Below are 23,484 nucleotides of genomic sequence, written 5' to 3'. Positions count from 1 at the left end.
AATCATAAGTAAGGTGATAACCATCAGACAAAACACTTGCATTTTTATTGTTGTACTGTTCAATGTCTTTTCTAATTGTCAGCAGAACTGTTTCCTTAAAGCAGCTATTCTGTATTACAACCACCATGATCACGGTAGACTACACTATCTGTCACATTATTAACAGTTGCAAACACTTTAGCATCACCATGATAGGATACAATGCCAGTGATTTCAGTTATTCTGAAAACCAAGTCTATGAGAGTGTCAACTACAAAGTAATCTAGATTTTTGACAAAAAATTCTAAGTGAAATGGGTGGACATTCATTTGGACCACTGTTCAACATCAAAAGAGTAACACTGGACAGAGCTTTGAGAGTGGAAAATATTGTGTAAACACTAAACACAAATGTCTGCAAGAAATTGTATTTTTCGCAAATTTGTTGATACAAACTCGAAAAACCCAACTCAGCTCTAGCACTTCTGCACAACATGTGATGCATGTTCTGTTTGGTGTAGGTTGCACCACAGAGAAGAAGTAGACACTGCCTGAAATGAAATGTGTGAAATGTTTGCTGATTAAGACCAACTCACTGTGATAAAAAATATATTCTCTCAGATATTGCACCCTCAGGTATCAGCTGAGATCAGTAGTCAGAGAGAGCTGAGCAATGTCTGAGGCTCTGCCAATATGTGATCCATATCAGGCACTCCCAACTCATGCATCAGAAAGATGCACTAGGGCATGAAGCAGCATGGACAATATCAAAATCCCTAAATACTTGTACATTGAGATTTGGACTTTGAACATCCAAGGCACGCCTCAAGACATGTTTTCCATGTAAGACAACTCTTAGTGATTGTGGAGAGTAACATTAAAAGCGTTCACCTATGAAAAAGTGCACCTCATACCTTCTAAAGTCCACCATGGAGAATCAAGTTACTGCAGTATCAAGGGGTTGTGACATTACTAAGTACTGGCTTGATGTGATTTAGGAAAAGTATTCCTTCTTGCAGCTGTGAATTCAGTATTCAAAGAAGCTGTTAATATTATGTATGTTTCTAGACATTTTATCTATGTGTAATGTGCAATGTATGGTATACAGTAATAACTGTTCATGTACAACCTTCATTGTTCCTGGAATGAACAGAATAAAGTCCAAAGGAAGTAACATATAAGTATCATACCTGTTGAAAGAGCTGGCCATGGAACAGAACCACTGCAACTAATTCATCATTGTCTTAACCGCATCTGAAAGTGGTCCTTAATGTCACTTATATTGACACTTTGTCATGTTAAAATGGCATAAGGATATGAATTATCAATGTCACGTCATTTACAAAGTCCCTGTACAAAGATGTCCAAGGTATGTTTCTTAGTCCTCTTCAGTCAGTAAGAACAATAATCATTTTCTTGGCAGCAAACTGCTGAAGTTCATGCTCATTTCAAGCCACTCAGAAAAAAATCCTGAATAACCTTTGAAAGATTGTTGGTTGGCAACATATCCATCCTATAATTATTGGTACTGTCTCACAGTGAATGTTCAGTGTGTTTTGTCCGGTCAGCATCCATGCATGCCAGCCATATCCTGAACAGACTGAATTTTTGAAGATTACTCAATATAATGCACTTAATCTATCAAATTATTTTATTAGCATGTCAAATTATAAGCATATCATCATTATTAGCATATCAAATTAGTTTGTTAGCATATTTATGATTTCTGATGCATGTCTTAAACTTTTAAAATTCCAAAATTGTTGATAAGCTGCTATGTATCAGTGCCGTAAGATGAAATGATTTTGTTTGTCATTCCATAACAAAAAATTCTTTGTTAAATACAACTAACTTTTATAATTGATATCATTTACTGAAACTAAAAATTTATGTGTTACTGATTGAAAGGTTATCTACATTTTAAAAATTGGCACTTTTTTTTTTAATTTCAGACACTCCACCTCAATTTGTTTATCGCTTCATTAGACAGACAATTCAACCAGGACAACCAATTTCACTGAAATGTGTTGCTTCTGGAAACCCCACTCCCAACATAAAGTGGGCACTTGATGGATTTCCATTGCCACATAATGAAAGGTAAACTGACAGAAGTTTGAAAAGAAAAAGACTCAAAATTTTAAATAGTCTTCAAAATGGTGTCAGCTGTAATCAGTTTTAATCTATCCAGTAGCTTCACCAAAGGCTTATCCAGCTTCTTTGTTTACTTGTGTTTTGTTTTTGCTAACTCTAAAAGTAGTGTTGTGGATAAGTATGATATTGATTAAATTACCCAGTAATTCAGTTTCTGTAAATGGTAAACAACTCATAAAAGACACAGATACATGTGTTACACCATATTTCAGATAACTCAATCCTGTTACTGTTAGTGTCTTGTATAGACCAACAGAATGAAGAACTGTTAAGTTTGCAAAAATTTTCAGCTCCTCATTCCCTAGTCACTCATACATTCACATTCATTTAATTAAGATGTAACATTATATGCTGATGGTACAAGTAGTGCATGTACTTTCATTAGCTTACAGAAAAGACACTAAACTATTGAGCAACTATATACATTTAATAAACTGAAGATAAAGCATGATGCTGTGGATAAAGAGCATGATTTTGTCCAGAACATTCAGAGAGCAGTTGCGTTTCTTTATGCAGCCTGCTATGTTGAATGTGCTCTGAAAGAGATTCTAGGCAATAATGACAGTGAGCTCAGTCTGGAGTTCCTTATTCCTCTTATTTTAATTGTTGAACAAAAAAAACTAATATAATTACATGTGCTGTCTTCTTGGAATGAAGCATTTACTCAGAACTTTGAGAAGCTTACTGCTAACTGTTCCAGCAGTGAACTGTCCAGGTCATTTTCTTGCAATGATATGTAGAATAATGTAACATCACCATTCAAATTTGATTTCTACAACAATCTCAATCTTCATGCCTCTCTGATAAGACATCATTGCAGAAATTTCTAGAAAAAGCAGCACTGTGTACAGGGTGTCTGAGAAGTCCTAGTACCTCTTTTGACTTTGTACAATTGGGGAAATAAATAGTTGTTTTGTTATTGATATCCCACATTTGAGGTGGACAAAACATTGTTACAAATATCAGTATTATATTATTCTGTTTCTGTATTTTATTTTTTCTGTTGTAGCCTCACATTATCAGCTGGGGGTTTGTAGGACTCCTCTGATAGGTCAGGGGTGCACTACACAAAGGAAGCAGCTACTCAGGTAACAGAGTATTTGTGGAGTGCACATGAGGGTTTTTTAGGCTAGCCGGTAGTTTGAGGTACTCTGATGAACACTTGCCAGTCAAAACACAGCAAGGGGAGTCAGATCACATTCAGAGCAAATACCCTTCAACTGTCAAAATTTTATCAGCAAATTGTCAAAGTATTCATAACAATGTTCCCAAATTTACTGCCCTCCAGGAAAGTTCTTGCTCTGAAATTATTCTCAGGACCAAGAGCTGGCTGAAACCCAAAGTGGAATGCTCTGAGATATTTAGTAAATTATGCAACATATACTGTAAAGACAGATTAGGGGCCATAGGACGGGGAGTGTTTATTGCAGCTGACAAAAATATTGTCACTACTGAGGTCGAAGTTGAGTTTACCAGTCACCCGATTCTGCTGTGACGGTTCTAGAGTAATTTAAAGGAAGTCTGTTGTCAGTAACATGGAAATACCCAGTCATGCAATATTAGTTGGAGGTGACTTTAACCTACCGAGTATAAAGTGGGCTCTCTATGGATTCACTGCAGGAGGTACAGCTAGACAGTCATGCAAAGTACTTTTGATCACTTTTTCTGAAAACTGTCTTGAGCAGTTAGTTCAGCAGCCCAGACATAAGGGAAATATTTTAGACGTTGTAGCTACATATAGGCTGGAACTTATTGACAATGTCAGTGTAGAAACAGGGATTAGCAATCATGATGTCATTTAGCAGCTATGGTTATAAAAATTAATAAATCAGTTAAGGAAAAGTTTTCTGCTAGAAAAAATCAGATAAGCAGTTGTTAGCATTTCACTTACACAGTGAACTGATATCACTTAGCTCCAGTAAGAGGGGCATAGGGGAACTGTGGGAAAAGTTTAAGCAGATTGTAAATCGTGGTCTGGAGAACTAAGTGCCTAGTAAGTGGATCAGGGATGCAAAAGACACTCCATGGTTTAATAACAAGGTTTGGAAAATGCTGCGTAAGCAGAGGCTTTTGTACTCTCATTTCAAAAGAAAATGTGCAAATGACAGCAAGCAGAGGTTAGTAGAGATTCATGCGTCTGTGAGAAGATCATTGTGCAAAGCATACAAAAACTATCATCACCATATGTTAGCAAAAGATCTGGCAGAGAACCAAAGGAAATTCTAGTCCTATGTAAAACTGCTAAGTGGCTGTAAGACTTCCATCCAGTTACTTGTTGACCAGTCTGGTGTGACAGTTGAAGATAGCGAAATGAAAGCCAAAGTTTTAAATTTCATGTTCAAGGCATTGATCATGGAGGAAAATCATACAAACATATCGGTGTTTCGACAATGAAATTTTCAGTCTGCAGCAAAGTGTGTGGTGTTATGAAACTTCTTGGCAGATTAAAACTGTTAGCCAGACAGAGACTTGAACTCAGGACCTTTGCTTTTCGGGGAAAGTGCTGTACCAACTGAGCTACCCGAGCATGAGTCGTGACCCGTCCTCATAATTTTACTTCTACAAGTGCCTCGTCCCCTACAGTCCACACTTCACAGAAGTTCTCCTGCAAAACATATTGGACTAGCACTACTGAAAGCAAGCATATTGTGAAGACATGGCTTAGCCACAGCCTGGGGTATGTTTTGAGAATGAAATTTTCACTATGCAGCAGAATGTGCGTTGAAGGTAGGAGATGTGGTACTGGCAGAAGTAATATTGTGAGGATGGGTCATGAGTCATGCTTGGGTAGCTCAGCTGATAGAGCACTTGCCAGCGAAAGGCAAAGGTCCTGAGATTGAGTCTCGGTCCAGCACACAGTTTTAAACTGACAGGAAGTTTCGCACCATTGTTTGACCATTGAACAGACTCCTGTATGGACAACATAGTAATAAGCATCCTTGGCATAGAGAACCAACTGAAAGAGCTGAAAACAAATAAATCACCAGGTTCAGATGGAATCCCAGTCTAGTTTTTCAAGAAGTACTCTACAGCAATGGTCCTTCAACTAGCTTGCATTTATTGCAAATCTATCTCCCAGCACAAAGTACCAAGCAACTGGAAGAAAGTGCAGGTGACTCCTGTGTATAAGAAGGGCAAAAGAACAGACTCACAAAATTACAGACCAATATCCCTAACATCAGTTTGCTGCAGAATCCTTGAACTCATTCTCATTTCGAATATAATAAATTTTCTTGAGACCAGTAAAGGTTTTAGAACACATCACTTTTGCAAAACTCAGCTTGCCCTTTTCTCACATGATATACTGTGAACTATGGATGAAGGGCAACAGGCAGATTCCTGATTTCCAGAAAGCATTTGACATGGTGCCTCACAGCAGGCTGTTAAAGAAGATGCAATAGGTTCACAGATATGTGAGTGGTTCGAACACTTCTTTAGTTATGGAACCCAGTATGTTTCCCTCAACAGTGAGTGTTCATCAGAGACATGGGTATCATCAGGAGTGCCCCAGGTAAATGTGATAGGACCACTATTATTCTCTACATACATAAATATTTTGGCAGGCAGGGTGGGCAGTAATCTGCTGTTGTTTGCTGATGATGCTGTGGTGTATGGTAAGATGCTGAAGTTGAATGACTGGAGGGGGATACAAGATGACTTAGACAAAATTTCTTGTCAGTGTGATGAATGGCTGCTAGGTCTAAGTGCAGAGAAATGTAAGTTAATGTAAATGAGTAGAAGAAAACAAATCAATAATGTTCAGATACAGCATTAATAGTTTCCTGCTTGGCACAGTCACATCATTTAAACATCTGGGCATAACACTGCAAAGCAATATGAAATGGAATGACTATGTGAGGATTGTGATACGGAAGATGAATAGTTGACTTCAGTTTATTTGGAGAATCCTAGGAAAGTGTGGTTCACCTGTAAGGCAGGCCGCATATAGGATGCTAGTGCAACCTATTCTTGAGTACTGTTTGAGTGTTTGGGTTTGTATCAGATCAGATGAAGGGAAGACATTGAAGCAGTTCAGAGGTTGGCTGCTAGATTTGTTACTGGTAGGTTCGAACAACATGCAAGTGTTACGAACATGCTTCAGGACCTCAAATGGTCCCTGGACGGAACTCATTATTCTTTGCAAGGAACACTGTTGAGAAGATTTAGAGAACTGGTGTTTGAAGCTGACTGCAGAATGATTCTACTGCCTCCAATGTACATTGTGCATAAGGACCATTAAGATATGCTATGAGAAATTAGGGCTTGTATGGTGGCATATATACAGTTGTTTTTCCCTCACTCTATTTGCAAATGGAACAGAAAAGGAAATGATAGCTGGTGGTGTGGGAAACCTTCTTCCATGAACCATACAATGGATTGCAGAGTATCGATGTAGATGTAGATGAGAGGACACATCAGTGACTAGTCACATGTATGTTCACAAATGTAATGAAAAAGGGAAAACAATGATATAGATAATGAGTGTCTTTAGATTACTTAAACAAAGCTCCACCTCTTAAATCAACCCTGCTTTTATTTCAGGGAGTGTTAAGAACAGGCTGAGTAGTAGAAATAAGAAAATGTGAGAGGAAATGTGTGCCACCATCATTCAAGTTATTGAGGCGTTTCCAGTGAAATGCCTTCACAAAAGAGCAACTGAACTTCAAGTAATGCAGTCAACAGTATATTACCACAATAAAAAGATATTCAGTAATGAAAGTATTTAGACCAATGTCTGTACATGAATTATATAATGATAACATGGAGCAGTAAGTTGCAGCCTGCTGTAATTTGCTGTCACAATGTCCAAATGCTGTCTGTCACACTTGAGAGTATTATTTTGTGATGAATGTGTGATACATTTTTGTTTTCAAGGGTGTAATATGGTTTTCTGATTTAAGGAATATGTGCAGAAGTTGGAAAGTAATGCACCTCATGTTATGATATGCACCAAGATGTCATCATAATACTTTAAAAAAAAAGACAAAGAGCTCAAGCATCAGAGGGTTTACAAGAGGATGGAGATCAGCACACTTTGCTATTCGGGTGCATGAGTTCCTTGTTGAACAATTTTGAGGCCACTAGATTGAGCATGGTTCAGCAAATTCTCCAGTGCCATTTGCATTGAAATGGCCACCATGAAGTCTGGACAGTACCACACCAGACAACTCAACCCCCATGTAGCTCAGCATTGGTACAATACTAATGAGGAATTGTTCAAAAGTGTTGAGAAATCTTTCAACACATAACTCCTGAGATGCTGTGCAAGATGTTGAGGAGGTCATGACAACATATAGATCTTTGTGTAATGCACTGTGGTGTACAACCAGATCTTCTGGATACATTGTTTTTATACATACGTACTTTAAGATGCAACATACAATACACTGTTTTAGTGTACATGTACTAGGACTTCTCAGACACACTACATAGTAACTTAACATTAGTCAGCATAGGTGGTTACATTTGATCCTTGCAACAGTGTTGCCCTTCAAATGGCTTTGCTAAGAAATAATGAATTATAGGTTTTTTGAAAGAGCCATGGTCATTTATGGTGTAGAAAGCAAATTGAAAGTAACTATAAACCAAATTAAAACCTTATACTGATGTTAAAACTGGAAATGAATATATCTCTTTTTATCAAAGTTCAACAAGTACTATCAGAATAGTAAGACAATAAATTAAACCAGTGAGAGAAAAACTGGCACATATTTGCAGTTGCCAAGTTAATCACTATGTCACTAGCCAATGTAAATAATACCCTGTAACTCTGTAGCATTTGATGTAACTATAATATATGTTTTGCTCCACTTTAACAACACTATAACCACAGTTTTCAACTTAAGTTCTTTAATATGCTAAAAATGTTCACCAAGGACTGTGGACAAATGTACTGACTTAAAACATAGTTAATATATTGAAGATGTAGCAATGTATTTATTTTTAAATAAATAACTGTATTATTAGTGGTTAACAGATGACAACATCCACATCACAAACAATTAATGGGATCATTATTAACAGTAAGCCAAACATAATTGAGAGAGAGGGATTTCATCAGTTGGAAATGCCACTGTCAGATCTAAATGAAATCAACTGAATTATTATACTCGTTGCATCATTTGTAAACTCTGTGTGTTAAAATGACATGGCAGATGTGGCAGTTCATTGATGAATTTAGTTGTTACTATTGGAAATTTATTCATTTCATTAGTTCTATTTCCACTTGTCTGTCCTGCTCTGTGGCTGTGAGATCAGGCTGTCTGGATGATTTTTGCATAGACTTCTTTGTGCTTTGTGGTACTTCTGAGTACTTTATTTTTTTAGAATGATTGGAATGGCACCCACTCAGTATCTTGAGAAAATCTGAGAAGCCAATATAAAGATAATATGTGGCCTCTATTTTATAAGCTAAGGTTAACAATGGCTGAGAAATACTTGTGCTGCACAAATGTCATTGTAATGTCATTTAAACCTGGAAGTGAAGAATATATGGGTTGACATGTGATGGATTTAAAGCACCTGTATGAGTAACCAGGCAATTTGTTACAGTTGCAGTTTCCTTTCCAAACTGTAGCCCTATTTCTGTAAGTTTCCCAGTGTCTTCCAGCAATACACTTATTCTTCAATATGTTACTTACTTTAATCATTTGGCAAATGCTGCCATATGAATGCTTAATTACCTTAAGTGTTCCTGTAAAGTTGTGCATGAACAGGTACTTATATTCTTTCCTTTCTTGGTCTTCGTAGTCAGAGCCATTGGTCAGTGCAGATGAGATTTTCACTATATCTTTTATTTTTCCCTTATTAGCTCCTCTCTTCATCCATTTTCTTCATGTGATCAGTAATCAGCATGTTTTGTTTTCAGTATCTCTTCTGATGGCATTGTTCCTCAGTTCCTTGAAGTGATACAGCAGTACATCTGAATCTGTCTTCAAACAACAAATGAGCTGTTACAGTTATTGAGTCTTTCCCTCATGTTTGTAAACAGCAGAGTTCAAATCCCCATCTGCACTTTCTGATTAAAGTTGTTTGTGATTTTCCTTCAACAGTGATAAGGTTGCTGTTCTTTCCTATTCTTGACCATCTTAGTTACCATTCTGTGTGTCCTTTCTTCAGACAATACATACCACAGTTCAACAAAAAATCTAATGTTAGTTCCTCATTTAAACAGTATTCTCATTTATGTTGCCAGCCAGAATATTACAACTACATAACTTTCTAGCAAGTCAGTAATATCTTTCATTACAGCTAGTGAAAAATTTCAAAGCTGTAGGGCTATGTCAGAGGAATGAAGGATCTTGCAATGATAAACCTTCATTTCGAGTTATCTGCACCTTCTGACATAAAATTTTATCGCTATACATTGTTGTTGGAGACTGAATAGTAAATGTTGTAGGAAATTTCCAGTGGAATGTGAATACCTCTGAAATGAAGGAGACTACACACTGAAAAGCAGAAGTGCTGAGTTGTTGACAGGCACACACAAAAAAAAGAAATCTTGCTATCTTTTGGAATAATCCTTTTACTATCTTGAATAAAATACATACAGAAACAAACAAACAAACACACACACACACACACACACACACACACACACACACACACACACACAAGCCTTTGCCCCTATATAGTGCCGGCTAGTATATGTTGTTGGCTGGGTTAACAGTGCCAGTGCTGCATTTCGGCAAGACTGGTTGTGGTGGGGCTAATGTTGGGTGGGGTGGATAGAGGGAGAGGTAGGCAGGAGGCAGGCAGAGGGATTGTGGATGGGTGGTGAGCAGCTTGGATGGAGGCAGCCTGTTTGTCAGCTTGGAATGGGGGAATGAGGGGTGCCGGTGTATGGGCTACGTGGTGTGATGCATGATTGCAGGAACCAGTGGCGAGTGGTGCACTCTGAAGGTGAGATGGGGACATGAATTAGAAGGAGGTTACAGGACAGAGGAAGGAGAAACTGTTGGGTGGAGGGCGTGGGTACCATGGGTCACCTGAGATTGAGGCCAGGATGATTACGAGAGCAGAGAATGTGTTGTAAAGTTAACTTCCATCTACATAGTTCAGAGGAGCTGGTGGTGAGAGGAAGGATCCAGATGGCCCGGGTTGTGTAGCAGCCATTTAAATAGAGCATGTTGTGCTCAGCTGCATGTTGTGCCAACAATTGGTCAACTTCGTTTTTGTGAAAAGATTGTCAGTGGACATTCATCCTGGTGGACAGCTGGTTGGTAGTCATACCAACATAAAAAGCTTTCCAGTGTTTGCAGCAGAGTTTGAATATGACTTGGTTGCTTTCTCGGGTGGCCCAGCCTCTGATAGTGTGGGATAATCCTGTGACAGGACTGGTATATTAGGTGCTGGGTTACTAGATTGGAGAGGTCTTGCACTTTGGTCTGCCACAGGGATATAATCCGTACATCATGTGTTCTGGAGTGAGAGTGGCATAGAGATGGATTACGATGTTGTGTAGGTTGGGTGGGCGATGGTACCCCACTTTAGGAGAGGTGTAAAGAGACTTGTCAAGGATGCCCCTCATTTCAGGGCACGATGAGAGATAATAAAAAACCTGGTAAATGCTATGGTTCAGTTTTTCCAGTTGTAATCTCCCCCTCCTTCAACAATATGTTGTTGTCACTCCTATTTTTGATGGTAAAGTATCTTTTCCAAAAATACGAGAGGAGTAAGATTTTCAATAAACTTTTTACTTATCTTCTTTTCTTGTAGCTGGCTCCCAGTTCTTCATATCTATGGGCTGATTCTTGAAGCTGAAATTTTCATATTTTAGGATCTCATGGTTCCAACTGACATAATTAACTCTGAAGAATACATGCACTGTATTTTTTGTTTTCATGAATATTTTATTTTCTCACATTTTTCTATATCAGACTGTCTTTTGAATTTTCACATTAACAAAGACGAAATTACATTGTTCTTCCCAAATATAAAAAACTCGGCTTGTCACCTCAGAGTTATGCCCACTACTATTTCACTCTGCAGTAATAACAATATTCCAAAGGGTTTACAAATTTTCTTGATGAATGAATTTCGATTATTATTATTTCAATTATTATTTATGAATGAATCCAGAAATAAACATAATAAATAGTATCAGATTGCGTAATTAATAATAGAAATTTTAAGTGTGCCAAATATTTCTTAATTTCAAATGTTTCTAAATTAAAATAATTTAAACTGTACATTCAGCGCTAGTACGTATCGATTGTAACAAACAAAACAAAGTAATTTCTTTTTATATATTTTAGCTTGAAATATAGCACATTGTGCACAAACTCATATGAAAGTTTTTAGAGAAACAGCTGAGATAATATTGACCTATTCAAAATTTGAAACTATTTCTGGTATTGACTACTTCTGTTGAGGAAAAGTAATGCTGGAAGAGTGTGTTCCTTCACACAGTCCAAGGTGATATTGGCTGATGAGGGAGGCATTCCTTTGTAGCTGGTTCTTGGGGGAAGATTGGGGGTGTGTAAAGATATGGTGTGGGAAACCTAGTTGTGGACAAGTTTTGGGGGTATGCCTACCTGTGAAGGCCTTCGTGAGGTCTTCAGCATACAGGGCAAGCAAGTTTTTGCCACTGTATATTAGTCTTCCACGGGTGACCAGGCTGTATGGGAGGGATTTTTTTCATGTGGAAAGGATGGCAGCTATATAAATGCAGGTACTGTTGGTTGTTAGTGGAATTAATGTGGATGGTGTTGTGGATGGAGCCATGAGATAGTGAGAGATCAACATCCAAGAAAGCTGGGTAGAGGAAGATCAGGTGAAGCAATGAGAAAGAAAGTGTTGAGGTTGTTAAGGAATGTGGATAGGGTGTCTTGGTCTTGAATCCAGATCATAAAGATATCATCAAAGAACCTGAAGCAGACTAGGGTTGGGCATTTTGGGAAGCTAGAAAGGTCTCTAGATGGCCAACAAACTGGTTGGCTTAGGAGGGTGCCACATTAGTACCTATGGCTGTGCTGTGGATTTGTTTGTGTTCCTTTAAAGGAAAAGTATTTGTGAGTCAGGATATAGTTGGTAAGGAGTGTAAGAAATGAGGTAGTGTCTTTGGAGTCTGAAGGAAGTTATGAGAGGTAGTGGTTAATAGTGGCAAGGCCTTGAGCATGAGGAATGTTGATGTATAGGGAGGTGGCATCAACAGTGATGAGTGGGAGGCTAGGTTTCTGGCTGTTGGTTGGAGATGTTGGTCAATAAGAACTGAAATTCTTTCAGTGGGAGCACAATAGCCAGCTGAAACGAAGCATACAGGATTGATGTGTTTCTAGATTTTGGGGAGCATGTAGAAGTTGAGTGTGTTGGGTGCTGTTGGAGTGAGGAGGGAGATGGATTTGGGGAAGACGCTCTGGGAAGGGTAGGAACTGGAGGTTATGCTCGACAACTGGGATGGGATCAGTCTAACAGAGATTGTAGGTGGAGGTGTGAGACAGTTTGCAGGGCCTTTGGTCAGGTAGTTACTGCAAAACATCATGACAGTGGTGGAGCCTTTGTCTACATGGACGATGTTTAAGTGAGGCTCTGTTTTCAGGGTGTGTATGGCTGTCCTGTCTCCAGTTGAAAGGTTAGTGTTCTTAGGAAGGGACCTGGTGGTGGTGGCAACACCAAGTTTGAGGTAAGGAATTCCTGGAAGGTGACCAGGCAGTGGTTAGGTGGGAGAGGGGAGAGTCACTGTTGGATGGTATTATGAATTGGGAGAGGCCAGGTTCAATGTTGAGATTATGTTGATTTTGGTTGGATGGACTAGTGGCAAAGAAGTGTTTCCAAGGTACTTAGATTGAATAATTTTTCTAACTGACTCATGGGGAAATCCAGTTAACAGAACAATTCATTACACACTAGCTTAATTTACTTTCCAAGCAGGTTCTGACAGTATTGCTTCATCTGCAATCATGAGAACTGTGTATAGTCCCTCTTCTCCACCCAGCTGTCAATCACAATGTTTTCTCAGTCACTTTATGCTCTACTCCGTATACCTCAAACTTGGTTGCATACATTTAAAATGGCATGTCACAAGATGCAGGCTTAATAACAAAAAATTATTTACTTTGTAAGATCTATTAAATCTCTGAAGTTTTTCGGAGATCTTGCATACAAAAATTCCATTCATCAATTTACATGCACCCTTCATCTATTTCTTCCTATGCTCTCATGTTCAGTGATATGTAGGCTGTTCCTCACTATAATTTTGTTACTTTTATTTCATTAACTCTGTCCTTTCTGTGAAAATCCACACTTCACCAGTTCTTCTCTCTGTATTGTCAACTGCTTAAGTGGTTTATATTTTGCTTCCCTAACCACAGAACTATTTACTAGATTTGAATTCCACTATCACTTTCTCAATCAGATTTCATGTTGAAAATATTATATTTGATGTTAATATTAAATCTAAATTAATAATTTGTCCTGTTACCCGTTTCATTTTTATATTGCTCTTTATTATTTTCTTACACTGGTGAAGTGCCCTTCCTGACTGGATAATTGAAACACCTGGTTAGTAAAAATTGTTCTTTACTTCATTTATCACCTATTTTCTGTATTTAATCCAACTGAATACTTTGAATGTAAACGGTATACATGCAAAGAGAAAAATTCTTAATCCATGAGTATATAAAATTTCATGGATGCCAAATATACACTACTGGCCATTAAAATTGCTACACCAAGAAGAAATGCAGATGATAAACGGGTATTCATTGGACAAATATATTATACTAGAACTGACATGTGATTACATTTTCACGCAATTTTGGGTGCATAGATCCGGAGGAATCAGTACCCAGAACAACCACCTCTGGCTGTAATAACGGCCTTGATATGCCTGGGCATTGAGTCAAACAGAGCTTGGATGGTGTGTACAGGTACAGCTGACCATGCAGCTTCAACACGATATCACAGTTCATCAAGAGTAGTGACTGGCGTGTTGTGACGAGCCAGTTGCTCTGCCACCATTGACCAGATGTTCTCAATTGGTGAAAGATCTGGAGAATGTGCTGGCCAGGGCAGCAGTCGAACATTTTCTGTATCCAGAAAGGCCCATACAGGACCTGCAACATGTGGTTGTGCATTATCCTGCTGAAATGTAGGGTTTCACAGGGATCAAATGAAGGGTAGAGCCACGGGTTGTAACACATCTCAAATGTAACGTCCACTGTTCAAAGTGCCATCAATGCGAACAAGAGGTGACAGAGACCAATGGCACCCCATACCATCACACGGGGTGATACGCCAGTATGGCAATGACAAATACATGCTTCCAATGTGTGTTCACCATGATGTCGCCAAATACGGATGCGACCATCATCATCATAATTCTGTAAACAGAACCTGGATTCATCCCAAAAAAATGACGTTTTGCCATTCGTGCACCCAGGTTCATTGCTGAGTACACCATCACAGGCGCTCCTGTCTGTGATGCAGCATCAAGGGTAACAGCAGCCATGGTCTCCGAGCTGATAGTCCATGTTGCTGCAAACGTCATTGAACTGTTCGTGCAGATGGTTGTTGTCTTGCAAATGTTCCCATCTGTTGACTCAGGGATTGAGACATGGCTGCACGATCCATTACAGCCATGCGGATAAGATGCCTGTCATCTCGACTGCTAGTGATACGAGGCCGTTGGGATCGAGCATGGCAATCTGTATTACCCTCCTGAACCCACCGATTCCATATTCTGCTAATAGTCATTGGATCTCAACCAACGCGAGCAGCAATGTCACAATACAATAAACTGCAATCATGATAGGCTACAATCCGACCTTTATCAAAGGTGGAAACGTGATGGTATGCATTTCTCCTCCTTACATGAGGCATCACAACAAAGTTTCACCAGGCAACGTTGGTCAACTGCTGTTTGTGTATGAGATATTGGTTGAAAACTTTCCTCATGTCAGCATGTTGTAGGTGTCGCCACCGGTGCCAACCTTGTGTAAATGCTCAGAAAAGCTAATCATTTCCATATCGCAGCATCTTCTTCCTGTTGGTTAAATTTTGCACCTGTAGCATGTCACCTTCATGGTGTAGCAATTTTAATGGCCAGTAGTGTGTAAACATCAGTGTTTCATTAAATGTGTATGGAAAGTTTCTCCTCAGCAGATGAAAAACAGATATTGTCTTTATTTTTATCCTGTGTCCATTGGTACAATTGTACAGGTACCAAGATGAAGGGTAGCCAACTTCAACCTCACCAGAAGGCACTGGCTTTCTTTAGTCTTTTAACCGTTGACAGAGTTGAACTAGAAGACACCTGATGTTAGTCAGTATGAGGAATCTCAAAGCCTCAGTCTGGGATCAAGAACCGGGATCTCCATCCAAGACTCAAAAATAATTTCACATAACCTATTTATGACAGCCTATATATCAAAGCAGATCCTACATTAGTAATTACATCAGAAGGCTACTATCTAAATATGAAAAACTATTAATATCTAGGAGAAATGAAACACTCAGTATGGTTGTGCCGAAGGAAGTTTATAGGATAACATAACAGTATCGAGGTACATTACAGACTCAGCAGACCAGCCTGTAGCCATTCAGATCCACATTAAACTTCACTTTCTGTCAAGATGGGTTGCATCAGATAACAGAATACTGAAACAGGAAACATATAATTACATAGTTGTTAGTTTAGAATGTTTTACAAAGCAATTATAAATTATTTATCTTCTTGGCTGGTTGCTTTGTTTGGGGCAGGGGACCAAACAGTGAAGTTATCGGTCCCATTTATCTTCTTGAACTGTGTATGAAATGTTATGTCAGAAGTGAATCTCTGGATTAGGATATATTTCTGTTTATCTTTTTCTAATGGCCTTAATGTCAATCGGACATAAACCCTAATCTTCCTTCCTCCTTAATCTTTCTCTTGGAGGTGTCAACACTGGTACCTGGGAAATAGTAGCTCCTTAATATAACTAAATACTAAGACAAATATGAGATATTTTTTTCTACCACAAAAGCTTTTCTTACATGTTAACAGTTATGTGTTTGCAACCTCACAAAAATTAAAACACACTGTTTCAGTTTCATTTTATTTTGAGCTACTTGCTCCATCAAAATCTATTCTTCTCAGTTATTAATCTAATCTAATCAATCAACCTATCTGAACATACACACCTACAGTCATTATATCCAGATGTTGATTATCACTTGTACTTAACTGTAGTAATTTGTAGATTACACAATGCACTCAAAAACAATGATTTCTATTGAGCAGAAACAATGTTCGAGCAGTTCGGCTGTTAATAATCACAAACACCCATATCAAATAAAATTATGAAACCTGTAGAAAACAGCAGACTAGTATTGTTTGTATTTATCCGCCCTGAAAAATATAACTTCAGTATGAAGGGAAAACAGTGCCTGTAATTGTATACAAGATGACAACAAACAAGTAAAACGAAATGTGGTTGTGTATAAAAAAAACTCTCATCAGAGAAGTATTGATATCATCGAAAGTCTCTCTTACATTCTTAATTTCATAAATAGTCATAAAATCTTACAAAAGCATCTGAAGAAAGTCAGGTATTGCCCAACATTTACATACCTTGAACTACCTATGAGAAAATTAGTAATTTGCACTACAGTCTGATAAAATCATTTTATTCCAAAGGAAAATTCGAGCAGCTGCATCCAGATTTTTGCAATATGAGTATAACTTTCTTCCTATCACAACACTAATTGAATTGCTTTGATAATAGTCCAAAGAAATTGCATTACCAGTCAGATTCTATGGAACATCAGCTAGAGTCTGATAGTGACTCATAAGAAATACATGTCTTATTGTTACTGCTCAACGTGAAGTGCCATTAGTACAAGCATTTTACATGGAGACTAGCAATTGCATGACATGAGTGCCTCTTTTGCTGGAATCGGTTTTCCTTATAATCAGTATTTACTAGGTATTTTTGGAGTACAAGCTACTATATGAAAATCTCATGTTATGGCCCTGATCTCATAATGAAAGATATATTCTGAATTCTGTAAACCTACAGTTAAATTATAATCTGATGTTTGCAATGTACGCAGAAACTGAACTAACTGATGTCAATGAGGATGCACTGAGATGAATGAAGATACCATCGTACATCCAGCAGGTCATATCCAGAAGCTTTTTTGTCAAGATGTATTTCAGTGTCTTCAGAGAAACACAACTTATTGTAAAACACTGCATATGGGGCCAAATTATGCTTATCCTTTCAATTACTAAACTATAAGTTTAGTAATTGACTCATGGTTCCAAAATACTAACACAAATTATTTATATAAGAATGGAAAAACTGACAGAAGCTGACATCAGGGAAGATATGTTTGGTTCCAGAGAAATGTAGAAACAGGTGAGACAATCCTGTCCCTACTGTTCATCTTAGAAGGTAGCATAAGATTTGGAAAGATCTTTTGACAATGTTGACTGGAATACACTTTTTGAAATTTCAAAGGTAGCAGGGATAAAATATAGAGGAGGTTATGTGCAACTTGTACAGAAACCAGATGACAGTTATAAGATTAGAGGGGTTTGTAATGGAAACAGTGGTTGAGATGGAAGTGAGACAAGGCTGCAGATTATCAGCAGTATTATTCAGTCTGTACAGTAACAAGCAGTAAAGGAACCCAAATAAAAATTTGGAGGAGAAATTAAAATTTAGGAAGAAGAAACAAAAACTTTGAGATTTGCACATTTTAATTCTGTCGGAAACAGCAAACAACTTGGAAGAGCAGCTGAATGGAATGGACAGCATCTTGAAAGGATATAAGGCCAACATCAACAAAAGGAAATCAAGGATAATAGAATGTAGTCAAATTAAATCTAGTGATACTGAGGAAATAAGATTAGGAAACGAGACACTTAAAGTAGTAGATTACTTTCGCTATTTGGCCAGTAAAATAACTGATGATGGCTGCATTAGAGAAGATAAAAATGTAGACTGGAAATGGCAAGAAACGTAAGTCTGAAGAAGAGATGTTTGTTATCATTCAATACAAATTTAAAGTGTTCGAAAGTCTTTTCTGAAGATATATGTACGGAGTGTAAGTTCTGAAGATATATGTATGGAGTGTAGGCTTGTACAGAAGTGAAAAATTAACAGTAAACAGTTCAGAGAAGAAGCGAATGGAAGTTCTTGAAATGCGGTGCTACAGAAAAATGCAGAAGATTGGATGGGTAGATCCCGTAAGTGGTGAGGAGGTACTGATTAGAATTGGGGAGAAAAGAAATTAGTGACCCAATTAATTAAAAGAAGGCCTGGTTGATATGACACATTCTGACACATTAAGGGATCACCAATTTAGTATCGGAGAGAAAATAATGTGGACTGAGACCAAGAAGTAAATACCATAAACAGGTTATTTAGAGATGAAGAGTCCTGCACAGCTTAAAGTAGTTTGGGGAAATTGATCAAACCAGTCTTCAGACTGAAGACCACAACAACAACATGCAAAGTCAAACTTGTGGTGAGACAGCTGTATAACGTTGAATTTTCCTCGATAAAAAGTTTGTCAGATGTGAAAAATCGTTTTCAATTTTTTGAAATGATGATTGGATAATCATCATCACTTTACAGTAATTAACAATAACAAGAGCTTACTCTCCTTTCAACTAGAAACCGGCTGAAGAAGTGGGTTAAAAATTAATTTCCAGCCAGAAGTTCTTTATTCACTGACGGAGACAATCAAGAGAAGTGTTATAAAAAAACTTCAAAAATATATTGTAGCCTGTTGCAATAGTTAACATATTATGCTGCTGCCATTTCTCAGATGTTATTAAGGCAATAAAAATTAAAATTTTCATGGAATCATGCGGAAAAAACTTATTCCATCATTCCAACCATGGACAGAATAAGACCCACAGTCTCTCTTATTCTTAATAGATATCTACCATCATAAGGTGAACTTTGTCTCTTTGTATATGGAATAATAATGTGTTAGTGTGTGTCAGCCATTACTCAGTAAAACTACAAACAGATCCTAAGATTCTGTATCTCTGATTAACCTCTCTTGGGTCTCAAACTCTGTGACAGTATTCATTCAGCTTCACAAGGCCAACTACTAACAGCCTGAAGAGAGAAACTGTCATACATAAAATGACTCAAGGGAAGTGACTTGTAGATAACATGTTACTCTCAAATGTCACATGTTGTTGGTTCAAGCCTAAGCACAGGAAATACAACAAAAACATGGGCAGTAATCAATGTTTTGTCTCCCATCTGCTGCATATGACAACTTGGCTCAGATTTATTCTAGCACTATGCTCATAAATAACATTGATTATAGTTTTCTGTAGTATGTATATTCAGCTGTGTGCTTTATCAAAGTTTCAGAAAGAAATGACAAGTGAATGTTTTCAACAACATTATACAAGTGGAAGTACTCTGAATGAATTAACTGTAAGAATTTCCTAATTGTGATGTCACAAAGAAAATAGCAGAAAGATACAATCTAAAATTACTGATAAGTACTTTTTTGTCTTGAATGGAACTTGAGCTTTATATGTAGTGGTCCAGCTACAGAACTACACAAAAAACACATTGGAGGAGCACCTATCAATTGATATATCACATTGGTTTAATAAGTGTATCAGAAGACTTGAGAAATGTAGATGCGATATGTGAAACTGGAATAAAGAAATGATACTTTCCATGACTGTGAAAAGTAAAGACTGTTATTTCAATAAAACTATGGTTAATTGAAGAAATCAACTAGTGATTAAGTGTCAACTACACATTGTTACTTGTCAACAAAACTTTTACTGGAACTCTCCCTAAAGAGCATTGTCAACATTAGACAAAGGTATATAACTAAGCAGGAAATCTGTTCAATATTTATCAAAAATATAATGTATTTTATACAGAAAACAAGGAAACTGGGACTATAAACATTAAGCATTTTCCCAAAAACTGTGCAGATTGGTAGTACTTATTAAAATATGCGTCATTATGTGCAAACTGAGAATATAAGAAATTGGAAATGGCAAGTTAGAAGAAAACTTTTGAGTGAGCACTTTCAAAGCAAAGAGGAGTATTGAACAAACCCCTGAATATCAGTATCTATAGATACAAGGAATTTCAGTTTCATGATTACAGTTGGAAAAGAGGACCTCCTCAGACTAACAGTAAGTATGTTGAAGAACAGCACTAATGGAGACAGTGGAATTGTGAACTGATACAAGTACCCACGAGTAGGTGGTAGAGGCTTCAGCTTTCTGTCAAACTTTGCAGTGAGGGAAGTAACTATGAAGCATTGCTTCAATTCCTCATGTCTTCACAAACTCTGGTGAGATATTCATTTGGGCCCTGCAGCTAATTAAAACTACCTTAAGTTATCTTTTTCACAGAACCAGTAATTGCATAATTCCAGGTCCAAGGCTACTTCTGTGAAAGAGTGACTAAAGCAGTACTGAATTGATGATATACAGTGTTTGCACAAATCCTAAAAAGTTCTTGAATGACTGCATTGCTGAATCAAAGGAAAAGCATTCTTTACATTGTCAGTTTCAAATATAAAGCAAATACTTCCATACATAAATTTTTAGCAGGTAACTAAAGTAAGAGACTTGATTATGTAAAAACATGAAACCCAATGCCATTTTCAGTGACTGGAAGATATAAAAAATGAAAATGAACAAATCAAAAACTAACAGTGCCAAAAAGAAACAGGAAAAAGTTATGCAGTCTTAACCAAACATTCTAATCTGAAGTTCCTCAGGGGATCAATAAGGAAAGCTGGAAAATAAACTGTAAGGTGAAAATGAAATGTAGTAGATTTGGTGAGTTTTTACTGTTGGTTTTGTAATAATACTGCAGTCATGCACACATGAAATATAGTAACACCAAAGAACAATTGTGTAAAGTAAGAAACTGAGTGGAGCAGAAGATGCAAAGACAAAAGTGGAAAGAATCTATGTCATTCTTAAATGTCCCTCACACAAATTATGTCTTCGTTGAATTTTAAGGTATGTTAACATTAACATTATTTAGCTCAAGAGAGAAAAACACAATTTTCAATTGCAGTTATTTGCTTCACCTGTGAGTGGACCATCCATATATATCGCAGTACTGCAGGTGAACTTATTAACTGGCTTTTAGCAGCAGATATATCTGCACTTTAATAAACATTACCCAATTGCACAAAAACTGAAGAACTGAATGGATCAATTGTAAACTTTCCATAAAATTTTGCATCTTATGATGTCCAAAAATAAATTCAGTGCTTGCCAAAATAAGTGTTTTACAGTGGATGCTGTCTATAAATATTAGTAAATGACAATCATATTACTACCTCTGGTTGTAATGGACCTTGATCTTAATCTTAAATTGTGATGTAGCTAGAAAAAGATGTTAACAACTCCTGAATGTGATTTGTATCAAGAAATGAAACAGTGTAAGAATTAACAAAAGACATAACCAGAATTACAGATTTAACAATTTCAGCAAATTTCAACACAAATATGTTGCAAGAAAGAGACAGAACCAAAAATAATTCAGTGGTAAATTATCCGTCATTTGTGTACAAGAATATCTTACATAAAGCAGGTAAGCTTAGTTCATTCTACAGTGTACAGATACAAATGTGATTAATCCTGTCACCATGGATAACTTCCACATTTTATCAGGATGAACACAGGTGCCTCAGTTAGGTTCTGTTACATATTTGAGACCAAAAATGTAGATCCATATTAATCTCTCCATATCATTGTCATACAAATACAGGATCCATTAGTAAGACAGGTCACATGTGTGATGAGTGCCTCACATTTGGAAATTCATAAATATTTGATATTTCATAACAGTTTCAAGCCACTGTGAGTCAATTTGTAATTGAATACGACATTGACTACGACATGCTCTGTGCTATATTTAAAAAAAAAATTCAACACAAGAACATGACAAAAGAAAGATGAAATGCAAGTGCACTTGTTTTGCATTTTCTGCTTATTTGAGATCTATGACAGTAGGATCCTAATAGACTGTAGACTGGTTGGCATTTGCACTTTTTTTATCATTCAGCAAGCAGAAAGCTTCTCCTGTGTTTATAAATAAGAGTCTAGCTCAATACTATTTCAGTTTTTATCTTTCAAGCAAAAGCAATGTGTCTTCAAGGGTGAATGAAGTTAAAAACGTCAAACATTGGCAAAAGTAGTCATTGTAGCATTTTTCAGAAAGTGTCCTTTAAATTTTTCAGACTACTGCATTTCAGTTAATATCCGAACATTCAATGGCAAAACTGATTAAAAATTAGGTACAACATTTTGTGTCAGCTATCAGAAATGATCTGTGAATGCAAAGATGAACCACAGAAGTTATTTTAGGAGGCTGAGCGACTCTTAAGATATGGGCTGTAACTGCTGACTGGAGTTTCTCCTGAGGCTGAAACAGCTGGCTACTGAATGTGGAGTGAATTATCTTTATTTTCCTGATTCCTTCTACATTGACTCAGTCTGTTGTCCAAATGATTTTGTGCATGTAAGCTGCCTCTGAAAAGAATACAGATTACCTGTAACCTACTAGCGAAGTACCCTCACTGTGTGATTTTTACAAATAAAGGTACTTTTGTCAGGGCCTGGTGCTATCTGAGATTGTTAAAACCTTCTGCCATCTCATATTTACAACAGGCTGTTTACTTTCCTTGATCATTTCATACTAACCACCCACGAATGTTGTCGGTTGTTCATGCAGGAAAATAAAGTAACATAAATACTGTACCATGGCCATAGAGGAAGAACCAAATTACTTAATTCACTTTGAAGTTTTACACTGCTAACACTACAGCAGAGTGAAAGAACTTGATGAAAAATTACCACATAAACAAAATTTGAAAGAAACTTTGCAAATAATGTTATTTATATGAGTAGTGTAAAGAAGCTACACATAAGAAAGCAATAAAATCACACAAATAAATTATAAATTTACTGCACTCAGTCAACTGTACTGATAAACCGAGCAAGTATGAAACTGAATGTTCCATTTCCTGGGAGCTAGTATCTTATACATTTAATCTGATTCTTATCTGGCTCCAAGATAAAAAAGAATATATTAATTCTCATCTAGTTAACCAATTTTCAGTGTATTGATTGAATACAACGAGTTTAGTGATGATTGGCAGATAATCAGGTAAAGCATTAGTTGGGTCACTATTACATGAGAGTGTTCCATAAATAGACATAATGTGGAAAAAATAACTGAGCAGTTCATTTGTGAATTTCTCCTTGAATGTATAATGCATCATAATAATTTTAACACCAGGAAAATAAGTAATAAAACAGTAATGCACAGGAAAATATACAGGAGCTACAACTAATAATTCTGAAGACTAGCTAGAGTAAATAGAAGAACATAATGGGTTTCCAAATAGTGTG

General features: G+C 37.1%; 1 protein-coding gene across 1 annotated transcript in view; it reads left to right on the top strand.

The window, feature by feature from the left end:
- Window positions 1-23,484, top strand: part of LOC126249332 (Down syndrome cell adhesion molecule-like protein Dscam2) — a 562,422-nt gene that overhangs the window by 205,859 nt on the left and 333,079 nt on the right. The window contains exon 5 of the mRNA XM_049950988.1: window positions 1,931-2,075. Coding sequence (XP_049806945.1) covers window positions 1,931-2,075 — 145 coding nt within the window. The remainder of the gene's footprint in view (window positions 1-1,930; window positions 2,076-23,484) is intronic.

The sequence above is a fragment of the Schistocerca nitens genome, chromosome 3, assembly GCF_023898315.1.
Source record: "Schistocerca nitens isolate TAMUIC-IGC-003100 chromosome 3, iqSchNite1.1, whole genome shotgun sequence".
Taxonomy (NCBI): domain Eukaryota; kingdom Metazoa; phylum Arthropoda; class Insecta; order Orthoptera; family Acrididae; genus Schistocerca; species Schistocerca nitens.
Note: the sequence above shows the minus strand (reverse complement) of the source record. Positions and strands in the feature narration are given on the sequence as shown.